This window comes from Lemur catta, chromosome 7 (assembly GCF_020740605.2).
Source record: "Lemur catta isolate mLemCat1 chromosome 7, mLemCat1.pri, whole genome shotgun sequence".
Classification (NCBI taxonomy): Eukaryota; Metazoa; Chordata; class Mammalia; order Primates; family Lemuridae; genus Lemur; species Lemur catta.
In genome coordinates, this window is record NC_059134.1 from 35,806,584 (window position 1) to 35,822,992 (window position 16,409).

At 37.6% G+C, this 16,409-nt stretch overlaps 1 protein-coding gene across 1 annotated transcript in view; it reads left to right on the forward strand.

Annotated features, from left to right (window-relative positions):
- TRPC6 (transient receptor potential cation channel subfamily C member 6) overlaps window positions 1–16,409 on the forward strand; it is a 57,241-nt gene that overhangs the window by 5,668 nt on the left and 35,164 nt on the right. The window contains exons 2-3 of the mRNA XM_045556927.1: window positions 2,566–2,649; window positions 5,133–5,907. Coding sequence (XP_045412883.1) covers window positions 2,566–2,649; window positions 5,133–5,907 — 859 coding nt within the window. The remainder of the gene's footprint in view (window positions 1–2,565; window positions 2,650–5,132; window positions 5,908–16,409) is intronic.

The window sequence follows — 16,409 nt, forward strand, 5'->3', positions numbered from 1 at the left end:
GTACTCTGGTGTTGGATGCATATATATTTAGGTTTATTATATTGTCTTCCTGCATTGATCTCTTTATCATTATATAATGACCTTTCTTGTCTCTTTTTACAGTTTTTGTCTTGAAATCTATTTTATCTAATAGAAGTATAGCTACTCCTGTTATCTTTTGGTTTCCATTTGCATGGAATATCTTTTTCCATCCCTTTATTTTCAGTCTATGTGTGTCTTTATGGGTGAAGCATGTTTCTCTCAGAAAACATATAGTTGGCTCTTTTTTTATTCATTTAGATACTCTCATCTTTTGATTGGAGAGAAAGTAGGGATTTAATATTGCCATGTTATTATTTTATTTCTGGTTGTTTTGTGGTCTTTTCTTTCTTTATTTTTTCCTTCCTGTCTTCCTTTGTTAAAAGTGATTTTCTCTGGTAGTGTGTTTTAATTTCTTGCTTTTTCCTTTTTGTGTATCTGTAATAGGTTTTTTGATTTGAGGTTATCATGAGGCTTGCAAAAATATTTTATAGCCAATTATTTTAAACATGTAACAACTCTGCTTACACACAAGCAAATAAACAAGAAAAGAGAAATCTAACAGAAATTCTACCCTTTAATGCCACCAACTCCACTTTTAACTTTTGTTTTCATCCATATCTTTTTATACAATCTATCTCTTCAAAAGTTATTGTAGTTATTTTTGATAGATTTGTCTTTTAATCTTACTGCTCAAGATATAAGTGGTTATATACCATAATTACAGCAACAGAGTATTCTATATTTGTGTGCTTACTACTACTGAGTTGTATACTTTCAGATGATTTCTTACTATTCATTAACATCTTTTTCTCTCAGATCAAAGAAATCCTTTTAGCATTTCTTGTAGGACAGGTCTGGTACTGATGAAATCCCTCAGCTTTTGTTTGTCTGAGAAAGTCTTTATTTCTCCTTCATGTTTGAAGCACTTTTTGCAGAATATAATATAATATTCTAAGGTTAAGGTATTTTTCGTTCAGCACTTTGAATATGTCATGCCACTCTCTCCTGGCCTATAAGGTTATCACACTGAGAAGTCTGCTGCCAGGTGTATCAGAGTTGCTTTATATTTTTTTTCTTTTTTCTTACTTCCCTTGGGACCTTTTCTTTATTCATGACCTTTGGGAGCTTTATTATTAAGTGACTTGAGGTAGTCTTGTTTGGGTTAAATCTGCTTGGTGTTCTATGACCTTCGTATACCTGAATATTGATATTATTCTCTAGGTTTGGTGTATTCTCTCTTATTATTTCTTTGAATAAATCTTCTACCCCAATCTCCCTCTATACTTCCTTTTTAAGGCCAATAACTCTGCAATTTGCCCTTTTGAGGCTATTTTCTAGATCTTGCAGGCATGCTTCATTCTTTTTTAATTATTTTTTCTTTTTTCTCTTTTGACTGTATTTTTAAATACTCTGTCTTCAAGCTCACTAATTCTTTCTTCTGCATGGTTAGTTCTGCTGTGGAGAGACTCTAATGGATTTCTCAGTTTGTTAATTGAATTTTTCACCTCCAGAATTTCTACTTGATTTTTTTTTTTATTATTTCAATCTCTTTATTAAATTTCTCTGATAGGCTTCTGAATTCCTTCTTTGCATTGTCTTGGAGTTCAGTGAGCTTCTTCAAGACAGCTATTTTGAATTCTTTGTCTGAAAGCTCACATCTCCATCACTCCAGGATTGGTAACTGGTAACTTATTTAGTTTGTTTGGTGAAGTCATGTTTTAATGGGTGTTCTTGATGCTTACAGATGTTTGTCAATGTCTGGGCATTGAAGAGTTAGGTATTTATTTTTATTTTTTTTTAGTATAGTTCTTTTATTTTACTTATTTATTTATTTATCTTTAATTCAGGATATTATGGAGGTACAAGCATTTTGGTTACATGAAATGCATTTGCCTCACTCAAGCCAGGGCCACAACTGTGTCCTTCCCCCATACAGTGCACCCATCTTCATTAGCTGAGGGTTTACCCACCCCAACCCCTCTACCCTTCACCGCCCAACCCCCCCACCTGACCGGCACCTAGTGAGTATTACTACCATGTGAGCACCTTAGTGTTGATCAATTAGTACCAGTTTGATGGCGAGTACATGAGATGTATGTTTTTCCATCCTTGTGATACCTCACTTTGAAGGATGGGCTCAATCTCTATCCAGGATAAGAGGTGCTAGGTAACCACTGTTTTTTGTAGTTGAGTAGTATTCCACGGTATACATATACCACATTGTATTAATCCACTCATGTATTGATGGGCATTTGGGTTGTTTCCACATCTTTCCAATTGTAAATTGTGCTGCTAGAAACATTCGAGTACAGATGTCTTTATTATAGAATGTCTTTTTTTCCTTTGGGTAGATGCCTAGTAGTGGGATTGCTGTATCAAATGGTATTTCTATTTTTTGCTCCTTGAGGTACCTCCAAATTACTTTCCACAGGGGTTGTACTAATTTGGACAGTCTGGACTTATTTGTATTTGTTCTTTTTTAGAAGGCTTCCCAGAAATTCAAAGGGAATTGAGTGTTATGCTCTAAGTCTTTGTTTGCTGCAGCTGTATCAGCAATGGGGGTTATCCCAAGCCTAGTATTGCTGTGACTCTTGCAGACTCTTGGTGGTACCACTTTGGTGGGCTTGGGTAAGATACGGGAGAATTCCCTGTATTACTATGCAAAATCTCTCATTCTCTTCCCTTACTCTCTGAGCTGGGCTGCTAGAGTTGGGGGAGGAGTGACATGGTCACTCCCTGTGGCCACCAGTGCCAGGTTATACCTGAAGCTATCCCAGTCTCACCCAAAGCCTGGCTACCTCTGATGTTCATTCAAAGCCCAAGGGCTCTTTAGTCAGCAGGTGTTGAATTCTGCCACACTGGGTCCTCCCAGGGCTCCCCTTCAGGGCAGCATGTGTCCTTCTGGTCCAAGGTGGGTCCAGAAACACCTTACAGGAACTAAGGGCTGGACTCAGGGCCTTCAGGAGTCTGCTTGGTACTTATTTTGCTGTGGCTAAGCTGGTACCCAAGTTGCAAAGCAAAGTCCTCTGAACTTTTCCCTTTCCTTTCCCTTTCCTTTCAATAAATAAGTGGACTAACAAAATGTGGTGTATGTATACCATGGAGTATTACTCAGGCTTAAAAAATGGTGAATTAATACCTTTTGTAACAATCTGACGGAACTGGAGACCATCCTTTTAAGTAAAGTGTCACAACAATGGAGAAACAAACACCACATATACTCACTACTAAATTGGAACTAATTGATTAGCACTAGTGTGCACATATGGTAGTAAAATTCAATGAAAATCAAGAAGGTGGGAGGGGAGAAAATGGGATGGGTAAACTCACACCTAATGTGTACAATGAACACTATCTAGGTGAGGCATGTACCTATTATACTGTACAAAAGCAATTCATGTAACCAACACATATGCATCCCCATAATATTCTGAAATTTAAAAAAAGAACAGTGACACTTTAAAAAAAGTTATGTATACATTATCTTAAGGCCCATTTTTGAAATTATTATTATCATATTGTATGTCTGGCTGTTGGTCCTCCATGTCATTTTTTAAATTTACAACATTGTCTCTTTAATAAAACCGCAATTTAGTTGGTTTTGAAGAGGCCTTGGATAGCTAAAGAAATCACTGTTGAATGACAATCTGTGAAAAATATTTGTGAATATGGCAGCATATCCTTCAAGCTCTTTGGAGAACCATAATCTGTTTGTGAGTTGCTGAAATTTTACTAACTTCTTTTCTATTACTGAGCACCATGCTGCCACAGTCGGCATTGCCTGGGGATTTGGTATCAAGATTGAAGGGTCAGTAGGGAAAGTGACTTAGAATCTCTAGACCTGGCCACATTAGAGGGAAAGATGATTTGTGGGGTCTTTGGATCCATTTATGTTCTCTTTATACTGGAAAGTTTGTGACAGTTTTTAAAGAGGGATGACCTTTTGAACATTTACAAAGAGAGGTAAACAATCCTCATTTATCATACCTTTTTCTTTTTTTTTTCAGCCTCCGCATCATTTGGCCCTTCCCCAGTTCTATAGAAACTTACCCTCTTTGGGTTTCTAGTTAATAATAATGATAAGAGTAGAACCTCCAATCTCAAAAAGACCTTAAGACATAAAGTTATGAATCAACAAGGAAAAAAAAATCCCCTTTGTAGCATTTTTATCCGAGGAAGAATCACTTTCCCTTCTTATCACAGATTGAAGGTGGCCTCTGCTTTGGCCACTGCCTTCATCATGGAACTTTTCCTTCCTAGCTGGCTCCTTGATCCAATTTTCTCAGGTTTGCAGTGAATTTTATTATGGGACAACAGAGTCCAACATTTATTGTCTCTGTTAATGAAACCTACGCACTAGCATCTAGCTGATCCCTCTGCTAAAGCTCTCTACCTGCACCTGATCTGTCTCACTCTCCCCCAAAGACACTCTCACCTGACTCCTACTCATCCTTCCATTTTCAGCATGTCATTTTCTCTCAGAAGCAGGGTTAGATGTCCCTGCTCAGTCTTATCATGATAATTAAACAGCTGATAACAAAGCAATGTGCTGATTGCCCATTTCTACCTTTAGATTATAAGATTTGTAAGAGCAGAAAAATATCTACATTTTTCCACTGTTAATTTTCCTGGGTCAAATATATTAGTCTTCCTGGGTCAATGCCTGGTCTTGGCATTGGAGGGATTCAATAAATATTTGTTAACTTGAGTGGATTTGCTCTTGTCTCTACTTGTTAAAAATAGTTGCATACTCTGTTTCATATTGGTGACTGATTAAGGATAGGGGAGTTTGTCTTTCTTGAGTCTGTATCATCTGTGGTTGAGAAACACATTAATCTCTATGTGAATGGCACAGAGAGATTATGGCAATTGCCAGAGTCCCCACCCCAAATTGGGCTGTTAAAGTCTGCAAAGTGCACAGCTTTTTTAAGCATGAAATTCTTGGAATCCATTAACAAATAAATGCATCTTCATTTTATAATATAGTAGGTCTAGAGATGATGAGACAACGTAGAATATACTTGAGGAATGCATTAGATGAACAGCAGGTCGTTTGGCACACTAATATGCTCCTAATGTGATTTGTTCACAATCTTTCTGTTTTATTGCAGCCGGGGCACTGACAACAGACTGGCCCACCGGCGGCAGACAGTTCTCCGAGAGAAGGGGAGAAGGTTAGCTAATCGAGGACCAGCATATATGTTTAATGATCGCTCTACAAGCCTATCTATTGAGGAGGAACGCTTTTTAGATGCAGCAGAATATGGCAACATCCCAGTGGTGCGGAAGATGTTAGAAGAATGCCTCTCGCTCAATGTCAACTGTGTGGATTACATGGGCCAGAATGCCCTGCAGCTGGCAGTGGCCAACGAGCATCTGGAAATTACAGAGCTTCTTCTCAAGAAAGAAAACCTCTCTCGTGTTGGGGATGCTTTGCTTCTAGCTATTAGTAAAGGTTATGTTCGGATTGTGGAAGCAATTCTCAGTCACCCAGCTTTTGCTGAAGGCAAGAGGTTAGCAACCAGCCCTAGCCAGTCTGAACTCCAGCAAGATGATTTTTATGCCTATGATGAAGATGGGACACGGTTCTCCCACGATGTGACTCCAATCATTCTGGCTGCCCACTGCCAGGAATATGAAATTGTGCACACCCTCCTACGGAAGGGTGCTAGGATTGAACGGCCTCATGATTATTTCTGCAAGTGCAACGAATGCAACCAGAAACAGAAACATGACTCCTTTAGCCACTCCAGATCTAGGATTAATGCCTATAAAGGACTGGCAAGTCCAGCTTACTTGTCATTGTCTAGTGAAGATCCAGTCATGACGGCTTTAGAACTTAGCAATGAGCTGGCAGTGCTGGCCAATATTGAGAAAGAGTTCAAGGTAGGTTGTTAACAATAGGTTCTTCACCCTCCACAAGTCAGAGTTAAGGTGCATTTTAAGCCTCCATGACATGCTTGGCACTGTGCTAGTTACTGTGGACAATTTTATATGTAAATATAGGTAATTTTATATGTTTATTCAAGAAGCTCTTTATTATAATCATCGTGGTAAAAGTTGTGATCGCTACTATTTAGTGATGATCTACTACCTACCACACATTTTGCATTTATTATACCTAATCCTTATCAAAACCTTGGAAAGATATTATTAGTTCCTGTTTAGATGGAGAAATGGAGGCATAGAAGGGTTAAGTAAGGGCAAAGATCAACAACTGGGAAATGACAGACCCAGAATCCAGGTGTGCTGCATTCTAAAACCAATGTTTTTGCTCCTATAAAATACTGTCTCTGTGTTCAGAGCACAGTGGTAGATGCTACCGGTCAGAAAGAGGAATAAGTTTAAGGAAGTCACCAGTGACTTAAGAGACAGATGCATACATGAATAAATATGATACAAAGCAAAATGAAACCATTAGGTAGATTTTAAACAATGTGCTGTAGAAGTTCAGAGATTAAAGTTAGGATTAAAGAAAGTTATATGCAAAGTGGCATTTCGGTTGTACATGGCAGAACAAATAGAATTTTGGAAGACAGGGAATGAGGGAAAAGGTATTTTAGGCCAAGGTAACAGCAAAAGCAAAAGCTTGTAGATATGAAAGAAGCAGGCACTTAGAACTTTGAACAGTCAGTCAGTCCCTTAGTACTTTGAACAGTCAGTCAGTCCCTTAGTACTTTGAACAGTCAGTCAGTCCCTTAGTAAAAAGTATCTGGAGAGATAAATGGTGTCAGGTACTGCCATTGTTCATGTGGTCTGTGCTGCATTCGGAGAGGATGACAGCTGGGATTTCTAGCCCAAGATCATGCCCACACACACCTCTAAACACCCTCCACTGATTGTCTAACCTATCTATATGGTGTTGATCATGTTCTACTCTGCATCATTATTTATGATGTGCTTTACTCGTTTACTAAACTATATGTGGGTTGGAATCAGGTCTGATGCATCAAGTACAGTGTTTTACAAAAACGAATATTGACTTTATTTTCTCTATCCTATATATTGTGAGAAAGCTTGTCTCTGTACTCCACACCTTGGGAGATTGCAGCCCAGTCTCTCCTGGACAGCTTCTTAGTGCCACTGTCACTGGAAAAGTGGTGTTCCACTGGAGTGTGGGATGTCATGTGCCCGTCTAGCCTCAGGTCCTATCTATCCAGGGAGGGAGAAGGCAAATGGCTGCTGAAACACTCAGTGTGTGCGTGGCTCCCAGTGCAAAGGAAGGTGCTTTTCCCCCAGTTACCTGGCAGCTAAGACTGTAGGACAAGCAAATAATCCTTTCCAACCCTTTCAGAGTGTCACCTACTTTTCACTTGACTCCTAGGATCTGGTGCTTCAAAGAACTTTGCCAAGTTCAAATTAAAGCAGTTTCTTTGAACTCTGATTCATATTAATTATTTTTTTTCACTCTATATCTAATTTTCAGTAATTTCACTGCTTAAGTGTCAACATTTCTGTTTCCTTATTGTATCCTTATTTGAACACTTTCTTTACACCACTGAAGACTATTACATTCATTTGTTCACTTGCCTACATCTTTTGAGCCCCTGTTTTGCACCAAATATTGTACTGGGGATAGCTGAGGATAGAGATGGAGACATAGTGCAAAGCACAAAGACAGTTCAGTGAGTAATCTTGCCCTGGATTTGTTTATAATCTCATGGGAGAGAAAAAGCCTGTGTGTGGTAATTACCATATTAGACATGGCCTCATGGTGCGAGGTGTGGGCTAGTGGCATAAAGGTGAGAAGAATCACATCTACCCAGGATGTGAGCACTTCCTTGTCCCTAGATGCATTGCAAAATGTAGAGGTCCCCATAGAATCATGAAGATTTAGGGATCTGGACTTTTATTCTTTTATTTGTTCATCACACATTTCCTTCTGCTCATCTAGGTGTGAGGTAAACGGATCAGTCACCTGCCCTCCATTCGTGCTTTCTCTGTTTGTTAGTTCCACTGTCATTAGCAGTTACTTAGATGCTCTAAACAAGCATACCCTTTTGTTAATGCCCTGCCTCTGTGCAGGTTTGAAGGCAAAGAAAAGATAAATTTCTCTGAAAACATAAATCTCTTTAGTAGTATATTATTCTTAGTGTCTTTTTGAAATCACTTTGAAAACTTAAATTAGTTTACTGTTAAAAGAAGGTAGTGGTTTTAAAAATATTTTTAACAGTCTACCCTACCACTTGACAACCAGTTTTTCTAATTAGACATTTGACTCAACATTATTGCACAAAGAGAAAGGGAAGTTCCTGGCACTTTTTACAAAACCTTTTACCAACACAAAACAGTGACAATAACAAAAATTGTTCCTTGCCAGATATCATGCATTAAAACAAATATTCTATTCTCTGAGACTAATTTGGGTAGCCAAGGAAAGAACAGCCTTAGATGAGGGCAGGCCACTGTCGCCTTGGTGTGTAAACCCTCAGGGAAACCACATTCCCTACCACCCAGGGCTACTGTGACACTAAGTCTGTTCCCAGCATCCCAGCCTCAGTTTACAACAGGTGGCACCTGGCAGGGCTAGAGAAGCTAATGTCTCTGAGATGAGCTTTCCTGCTACATGTGCTACTTCTACCCTTCAAAAATAACATCCTGTTTCTTATTTTTAAATAATATATAGCCATGTTAGAAAATAATAATCTAAAAATGAATAAAATTTTAAAAATCATTCCTAATGTTGCCACCAAGAAATACACACTAATAAGGGGTAAATATGCTGACACATATCCTGCCAGTCTTTTTTTTTTTTTTTTAATATAGTCAAGCCCCTTAGAGTCTCAGGAAGCAAAGATCACAGAGGCTGGACAACCCAGGCCTGGGCTACCTCAGAGACCTGGGGGATTGTGTTGGCCACAGGGAATCCTCCCTGCTCATGGTCTTCAAATTATTTTGCTTCTTTTTCACCTGAAAGATATTTGAAAAATTCTGTGCTTGTTTACACATTTTAAAATTGACAGCTCATTTTTTTCTTTTGTAAGTTAAGTATTTTAAGGGATATAATTTCTGCATGGTGTACATATTGCCATTTAAAAATAGAACTCTTAAATTACTTCTTCAGATATATCCAGGGGACTCTAAATGCTATAATGATTTGATGCCCACCTTCACCTGTTTTAAAATAAGTGAACAACCTCTTCTTTAACGTTCAGAATAGCTGCATCTTTCCTGTTTCTCCTTGTGCTTATACTTCCAGTCCAATTTCCTCCACAAATGTGATTCTTAATGTAATAACTTTTTGTTGTGAAGTCTCTTAAACTCAACTATATACACATTAACATATATATCATATATATAGATAAAACATATAACACGTATATATGAAATTAGAATTTGTTTTATTTACTGTGATCATAAGGCTCTAGATATTAGAAATATTCTGGAAAAGTTACCATTATATCTATTATTGGTACATTTGATCAAATCCACATAAATTGAACCCAGTTGTTCAAAATAACAAATATATACACATTTTGAAAAACAAATTTTAACTATATGACACAATTCTTATTGGTAATGCATTTTTAGTGGGATTACTCATGTTCACATTTTTGCTATATTTAATGAAAAAAATGTGTATTTTTTTGTATATAATTATATACACACCACACACATATATAGCTAAAAACTACTTGCTATGGCAGCCAGCATGTTATTTTAGTCTTTGTTAATAGGATATATAAATTATTAAAGATTTTATAGAATAAAATTAGAAGAGAGTTGATTATAGTTGGGAAAAATATTTCTTGAGATGATTTCATAATTTTCTTACTGAATTACAAATGCTGAATCTGAAAGAAATCACATAAATTTTTATCCATGAGTTTTGGCCAAGGTCCTGTGAAAATTTGAGTCCTAGAAACCATTCCAAGTCACATTTAAAAGAATCATCCTCACTAACCTTTTCTGCCTTGCCCGTTTGAGATGCTTTTTATTCAAGATAATAATATATCTGAAAGATGAGTATTAAGAATAATTTAAAAGAATCATTTATATTTAAATACATGAAAATGCAAATGTTTTGTATTTAATATTCCCTACTGGTGCCTTCTTTTCTCTGCTTTTACCGGACTCTCACTCGGAAGTGTGCATTCTTTGACAATAATTGGCAAATGAAGAGGTGAGTGCAGGTCCTTGCCTCTTCCTCGGCATTGAGCATTACTTGCTTGTACCTGTCGTGTGTGAGGTAGCTGTGAGTTCTTTCTATGAGCTGGTATTTTTCCCTTTCATAGGAAGACCCTCAAATCATTTATTGGTTCTAGTTTCTGAGGCTGAATTCCTTCCCAGTTCTAATTTGATTTGCCATGATCTTTCACTCATCAGCCTTTAAGGCTGGTTTTATTTTCCTTTCATATTCTTATGAAAGTGTTCTCCCATTTTCCTCCATGAATGATCCTTTGCTATTTCCAGAAACACCCTCCTAATCAACTGGGGCATAGAGAACAATCCCTCACATGCATCACATGCTCTGTTACTTTTCAGACATCAAATTGCATGTCCAGTATGGACAATTCTCAGTCTCTGGGAGGAAGGCATTCCATTGTGTTACCATCAGGACAATGAAAGGACTCTCTCGCTATACAGATTTATCAGGTACTCCAGTTTTGAATTCCAGAACTGGAGTCTTTTGTCACACAAACATGACTTTGAGCTTCATATTCCAGAGCATCTTACTCAGTCTCTCCAACTCTGTTCACCCTCCTTCTTAGTCACTATCTCTGTTCCTGTTGGATTTCTAGCTGAATACCCATCATACCAAATTATCCTGAGTGGAAACCATACACTCTTTCCAGGATTGCTTGTTGGGAAACTTGGTTGTGTTCTCAGACAAAAAAATGCCTAGGAATTGTTTCTATAATTAGTCTGCCTTTGATTTGAGATTTCATCTTTAGCTTTTATATTTACCCTCTGGGTACCATTCTTCTGATGACAAACAGCTGGATTCATTGCAATTCTCTTCTACCTGCCTGGGAACTTCTATCTGCTTACTTGGGAATGTTTTTCTCTAAAAATCAATCAGGATCCTGAAATCAGCTTTGCCACTCTGTAGGCCAAAAGAGAGATTTCATGTAAGTTGTCTAATGACAATTGATATGATATTTCAGGTCTTTCCCTATCCTTGGCTGATGGTAGGGAGGTCAGGCAAGAAAGGTATAAAATCATGACTTTGTTACCTGGTATATTGTTTGCCTTCTATTTTTCGGTGACATTCTTTAGTCTGAATTGCTATTGACTCATGCCAAATAATCAATTTCACCCTTAGTTTCCGCCTCCAAAAAATCTGTGCTATAGAAGGACTGATAAATGTTTTTGAATAAAAAAAAAAAGAGGTGAAGTACATTAAAAATGATCCTGTTTCTCTCACCACACTGCACCATACGTCGGCATTCAGAACATCCCAACATGAGCCAGTGTTGCATTTCTATCACTAAGCTTCATCTTCAACAGAAATTGAATTAAGGTGGGGAAATACAGGAAGCCCCTCGGGGTTTATAGTACCTGGGCTAGTTGTTAAAGGGGAATTTCTCTATCGTTTGGTACATGAGTGGGTGAAAGTGGGAAATTATTTTGTAAAAGAACAAAAGATCTATTTTCAAGGAAATCAGTTTTAGGAAAGCTGAGGATCTGGAAATTGATTCCTTTAAAATAATCAGTGTTCTACAGCCCTTGGAGCATCTGTGTTTGAAGACACCTAATCTATTTTATGACAGTCAGAGACTGAAAACTTTCATTAAGATAAATAAGCTCCAATGGATAGCTTTTCTAAGCTCCTTCCAAATTCTCCCCTTCTATAATAATCCACAGTCCATTAACAAGAGAGGCCACAAGCATTGCTAGTTTCTCAGCCAATTTTAGCCCATGACTTGAATCTTCTAAGCCAAATAAATTGCCTTATTACTTATGTCACCAGGTCTGTAGCTGGCTCCAAGAAGAGGTGACACACCAGACCATAGCAGAGAAATCTAACAATTAGGTGGAGACACAGGAAAAAGAATAAAACCAATAGGCCTTGGGGGTTTGCAGGTCTTTAAAGGGAATAGGGAAAAACATATTCAAAAGTTTTTAACCCATTTAAATTCAATTTTTATATCAAATCTTTATCAATAGTTTTAGGCTTTGGTAGCATGAGTCCTTAGTCACCTTAAGCTTAAAAATTGGATTAAGAATAATTTTGGCAACAAATACAAATGAGTAAATAAATAGAAAACCCAGAACTTAACTGGCGTTGATACTAAAGAAAGACAGCAAAACTCCTGGCTTCTCTCCTTGACTCAAGTCTAAGCTCACATAAGGAATAACAAACTGAAAAAAACAAGAAAATCAATAGCAGGAATGGTTTTGCCAGCAAATGCATTCCTCTGAAGCCCTAATTTCCTTTTAGTATCTCAGTTTGTACCTATGACTTATGTCTCTAAACCCTTTTTTGAACCTGTTTACATTTTAGTTTGTAATAACCTACAATGTTTCCTTTTATTCCCCCTAAAATCACCTCTTTTATATAGCTGGGATTGTCCTCTTTGTCATTCTGGATAGACAGCTTTTCTGGAGCTTTTCCAGCTCCTTTATGGTTTCCTAGAGGTCTGTGCGCAGATGTGCACATGGCCCTCCAGATGCCTCTGCTGCTGACTTTGAGAAAGAGGAAGAAGGGTAGAGAAACTTCTGCTGTATCTGTTTTTAAACTGTTGCTATGTTCTGGTGTATAGTGTTCAAAAATGTCTGGCATTGTTCGAAAGATAAATATCCTCCAAGAAACTGGCTGTGTTAAAAAGTAGTTTTTGTTAGCAGAAAGGTCGTGTGACAGTATCAAACCTTAACAGGATGACAAAGGGTATCACTTAGCTGTGATACCTGCAAAGTAGCCTGCAAGGCAGAATCACAGCTCCAGAAGTGCAGGGCTTGTGCCTGATCAAAGAGAAAGGAGGAAATGTACCTTTGTTGAGCTTTATGAATTGTTCTAAGTTATTTACACTCTAACTTTATGATATGGTAGCATTTAAGTTCTCCATAATTAGGAGAAATTAGGAGAAGGCCAGAAAATGAAGTCAACTTTCCAGGATGGTACACTTATTAAGTGGCAGAGCAGGAATTCAGATCCAGGTATGTTTTGTACCCAGCCATGTTCCTTTTTTTACATCAGTCAACAGAATTTTCTGATTACCTACTATGTGCTTCACACAATTCTAGGCTTGGAGGAAACAAAGATGGATAGTATATAATCCTTGTCTTGAAGGATATTTGAGTCTATTAAGAGAGACGGATACCCAAACAAATGCAGTCAAGTGGTATGGAAGAGTGTGTGTGTGTGTGTGTGTGTGTGTGTGTGTGTGTGTGTGTATGTGTGTTTCCCTTTGACTTTCCTATTGCAGTTTGAAATATATGGGCAGAGAAAATCTCTTTCTGGAATAATTTTAGGTCTATGACAAGTAAATTGTTAGGAAGGGAAGTTAAGTGCCACAATCTGCTTTATGAGAGACCCTAGTCCCTGAAACTACCTGTTTACCTTCACCACTGCTCTCCAAGCTTCATAGCTTCAATGGGACCTGAAAATTCCTACATAAAGGGGAGAATAAAAGCTGGTTACCAAACTCCACATTAAGTTAAATAAGCAGCCTCTGCTGATGGTGCAAATTAACAGAAAAAGGCAGTAGCATCTGACATAGCGAAGAAAATGTTTTTCTTCAATTATTGTTTTGAAACTTTATTCCATTTCTGTCCACTTTTTCTGTAAAATAGTGTCTGGTTAATTTTTATGGTCTTCACAACCCACATAGTAAGTGTTCTATAAATGGTTGCCAATCGTCACCACGTCAGCTGTGACAGAACTCAACAATCAGTGTGCCATTTAGAGACATTTATCCTGAATAGCAAGAAAGGCTCAGAGTTACTCTTGGTTCCAAGAAGCAAGGCTGGCCAATTCATCACTATATAGATAATAATATGTACTTATCTCACTCTTCATGTACATAATCTCACTTTATGAACTCCCGTTTTAGTAAGACTGTGGTATTTATCACAACACTGGTACATAGAGTATTTGGTGAAATGCATGAATGAATAATTGCTTTGTTTTCCATATGTTTTTAGGTGATATCCTGGGACCCCAACATGCCTTTATATTTGTTAGCATAGCTGTGTGATGAGGGGCTGAACAGACCTGGACGTTGCTTGTGAAACAATGAAAACTACAATAATAATTAACGTTGACTAGTACTATCCTGTGCCAAGAACTTGGCATTCATTATCTTGTATAATCCTCACAGGAAGTAGGTACTAATATTATCCCCATGTTACACATGAGAATTTTAAGGCCTTAAGGGATTACATTATTTGTCCATAGTCACATAGCTAGTCAGTGGCTGAGCCTAGTTTCAAACCCAGGTCTGCCCTCTCCAAAGCCCACAGTTGATTACTGAGGATCAAGGCATGTATTTTTCCCCACCCTCTTAATTTCTATGAAGTAGACTTCATTCTTTATGTAGAAAGGAGAGCTGGAGATTAAAATCACAAATCATAACATCTCCTCTACTATGCAAAAGTCAATTCAGATGGCCCCTTGAGAAGATAATTTTAACAGGAATGTTTTTATTTTTTAAAATAGTCTCTAAACTCTGTTCTATTAGCCTATTCTCAGTCATCTCTTTTCAACTGGAAGGTTAGTAGGTGAGCACCCATTTCTAATTTATTAATGTATGGTACAGGTGTGTGACCCAAAGACTTGACTCTGAATTAAATCAACCCGTCAGCTTCATTTTTCTTCTCAAGGAACCAACATTATATAAGTGGTATGGAAGTGTGTGTGTGTGTGTGTGTGTGTGTGTGTGTGTGTGTGTGTATGTTCTGGCTGATGGACTATTACCAATATTTTATTTTAAGTGAGTTGATATATCAATTGCTTAAAATATGAATTAATATTAATGTCAGTAACTTAAAATATGAATACATTTGTAAATGGATTTTCAAGTTTTAAAAAGTGTATTTCTAAAAGCAGTCTTATTCTTTCTCTCCCTCTTTTCTAAAATAGGTGTGTTAGCTTGAGAATATTCCTTAGAAATTAGCAGCAAATTAGAAAAAATGTTTAGGTTAAAGGACTAAATACCACAAAGCTCTTGCACTTTACTTTTTCAGTCCCTGTGGTTTCTACTGTTACCCCAATATTGAAAAATCGTACTTTCTCTTTAAATATCTGATTTCACCCGAGCTTGCTTAGAATTCTAGAGAGCACGGATTTTGACTCTTACTTTGCTGCCTTTAAATGGACTAATAATATATACTTCTATAATTGAGCTCTACATACAAGAGAAGCCAGGAGCATTAATTTTGTCATAGCTCCATGGTATTTTGTGAATGTCAAGAGATGGACTGTTTTCAGTTTTTGCCTTTGATGATATAAAATAGAATAGTTATACTTTATCAAATGCTTGCTAACTGCCCAGCACTGTGCTAAGGACTTGCTATGCATGATCTCTTCAACACTTATTTAAACTCACTAAGCCTCAGTTTTCTCATCTGTAAAATAAGAGTAAATAACAGCACCTACCTCATGGAGTGGTTCTAACTTAATCTAAGGTCCCATGGCAAGTAAGTTGAAGAGTGGGGATTTGGTTACAGGTGTATCTAGGTCTAGATGTACATGGACAACAGATCTCAAGGTTTGTCCCCATGACCCTAATTGACTATTTTAGGAAAGGGGCAAAGCTGCTTCTTTGTAACCCTATTTATACTATCTAACCAGATACCTGGTTAGAAATAGTTTGAGCTGTTCTCAGCTAAGACACAATTTGCTTTCTCAATTTGATTTTATAGAATCTCTTTGGACCTGAAGCAAAGTGTAGCCTGTTTAGCTTACTAAACTGTATTGAAGTTCACTTTTGGCATGATTTACAGAGAGGAGCTCAAGTAGGTGCTTTAAACGTAACATATCCAGTATAGAGCTGTGCTCCATATAGACTACCCCAACGTATTGCCTTATTAACTGACATCCAGAACCACACACATTTTTCCAGCATCTTCCTCTCTTGATGCATCCAAGGGGATCTTTTCATTCTACAACATACAGATAGTTTTAGGAAGGGGAGACAACTAAGTTTGAATCTGCAAAACTGGGTTTAAGAACAAACTCTGCCATTGAAACTGTGTGACTTCAGGGAACCTTAGTTTTTTCATGTGCAAAATGAGAAATAATATTTACCCTACTTGCCACCCAGTTGTTTCAAAAATAAAAGTAAAAAAACGTTCTAGATTAGGCACAATGGCTTATGCCTGTAATCCCAGCATTTTGGGAGGCCAAATGTAGAGGCCAAGGTGGAAGGGTCTCTTGAGGCCAGGAGTTTGAGACCAGCCTGAGCAACATAGTGGGACCTCCTCTCTTAATAAGGTCAGGTGTG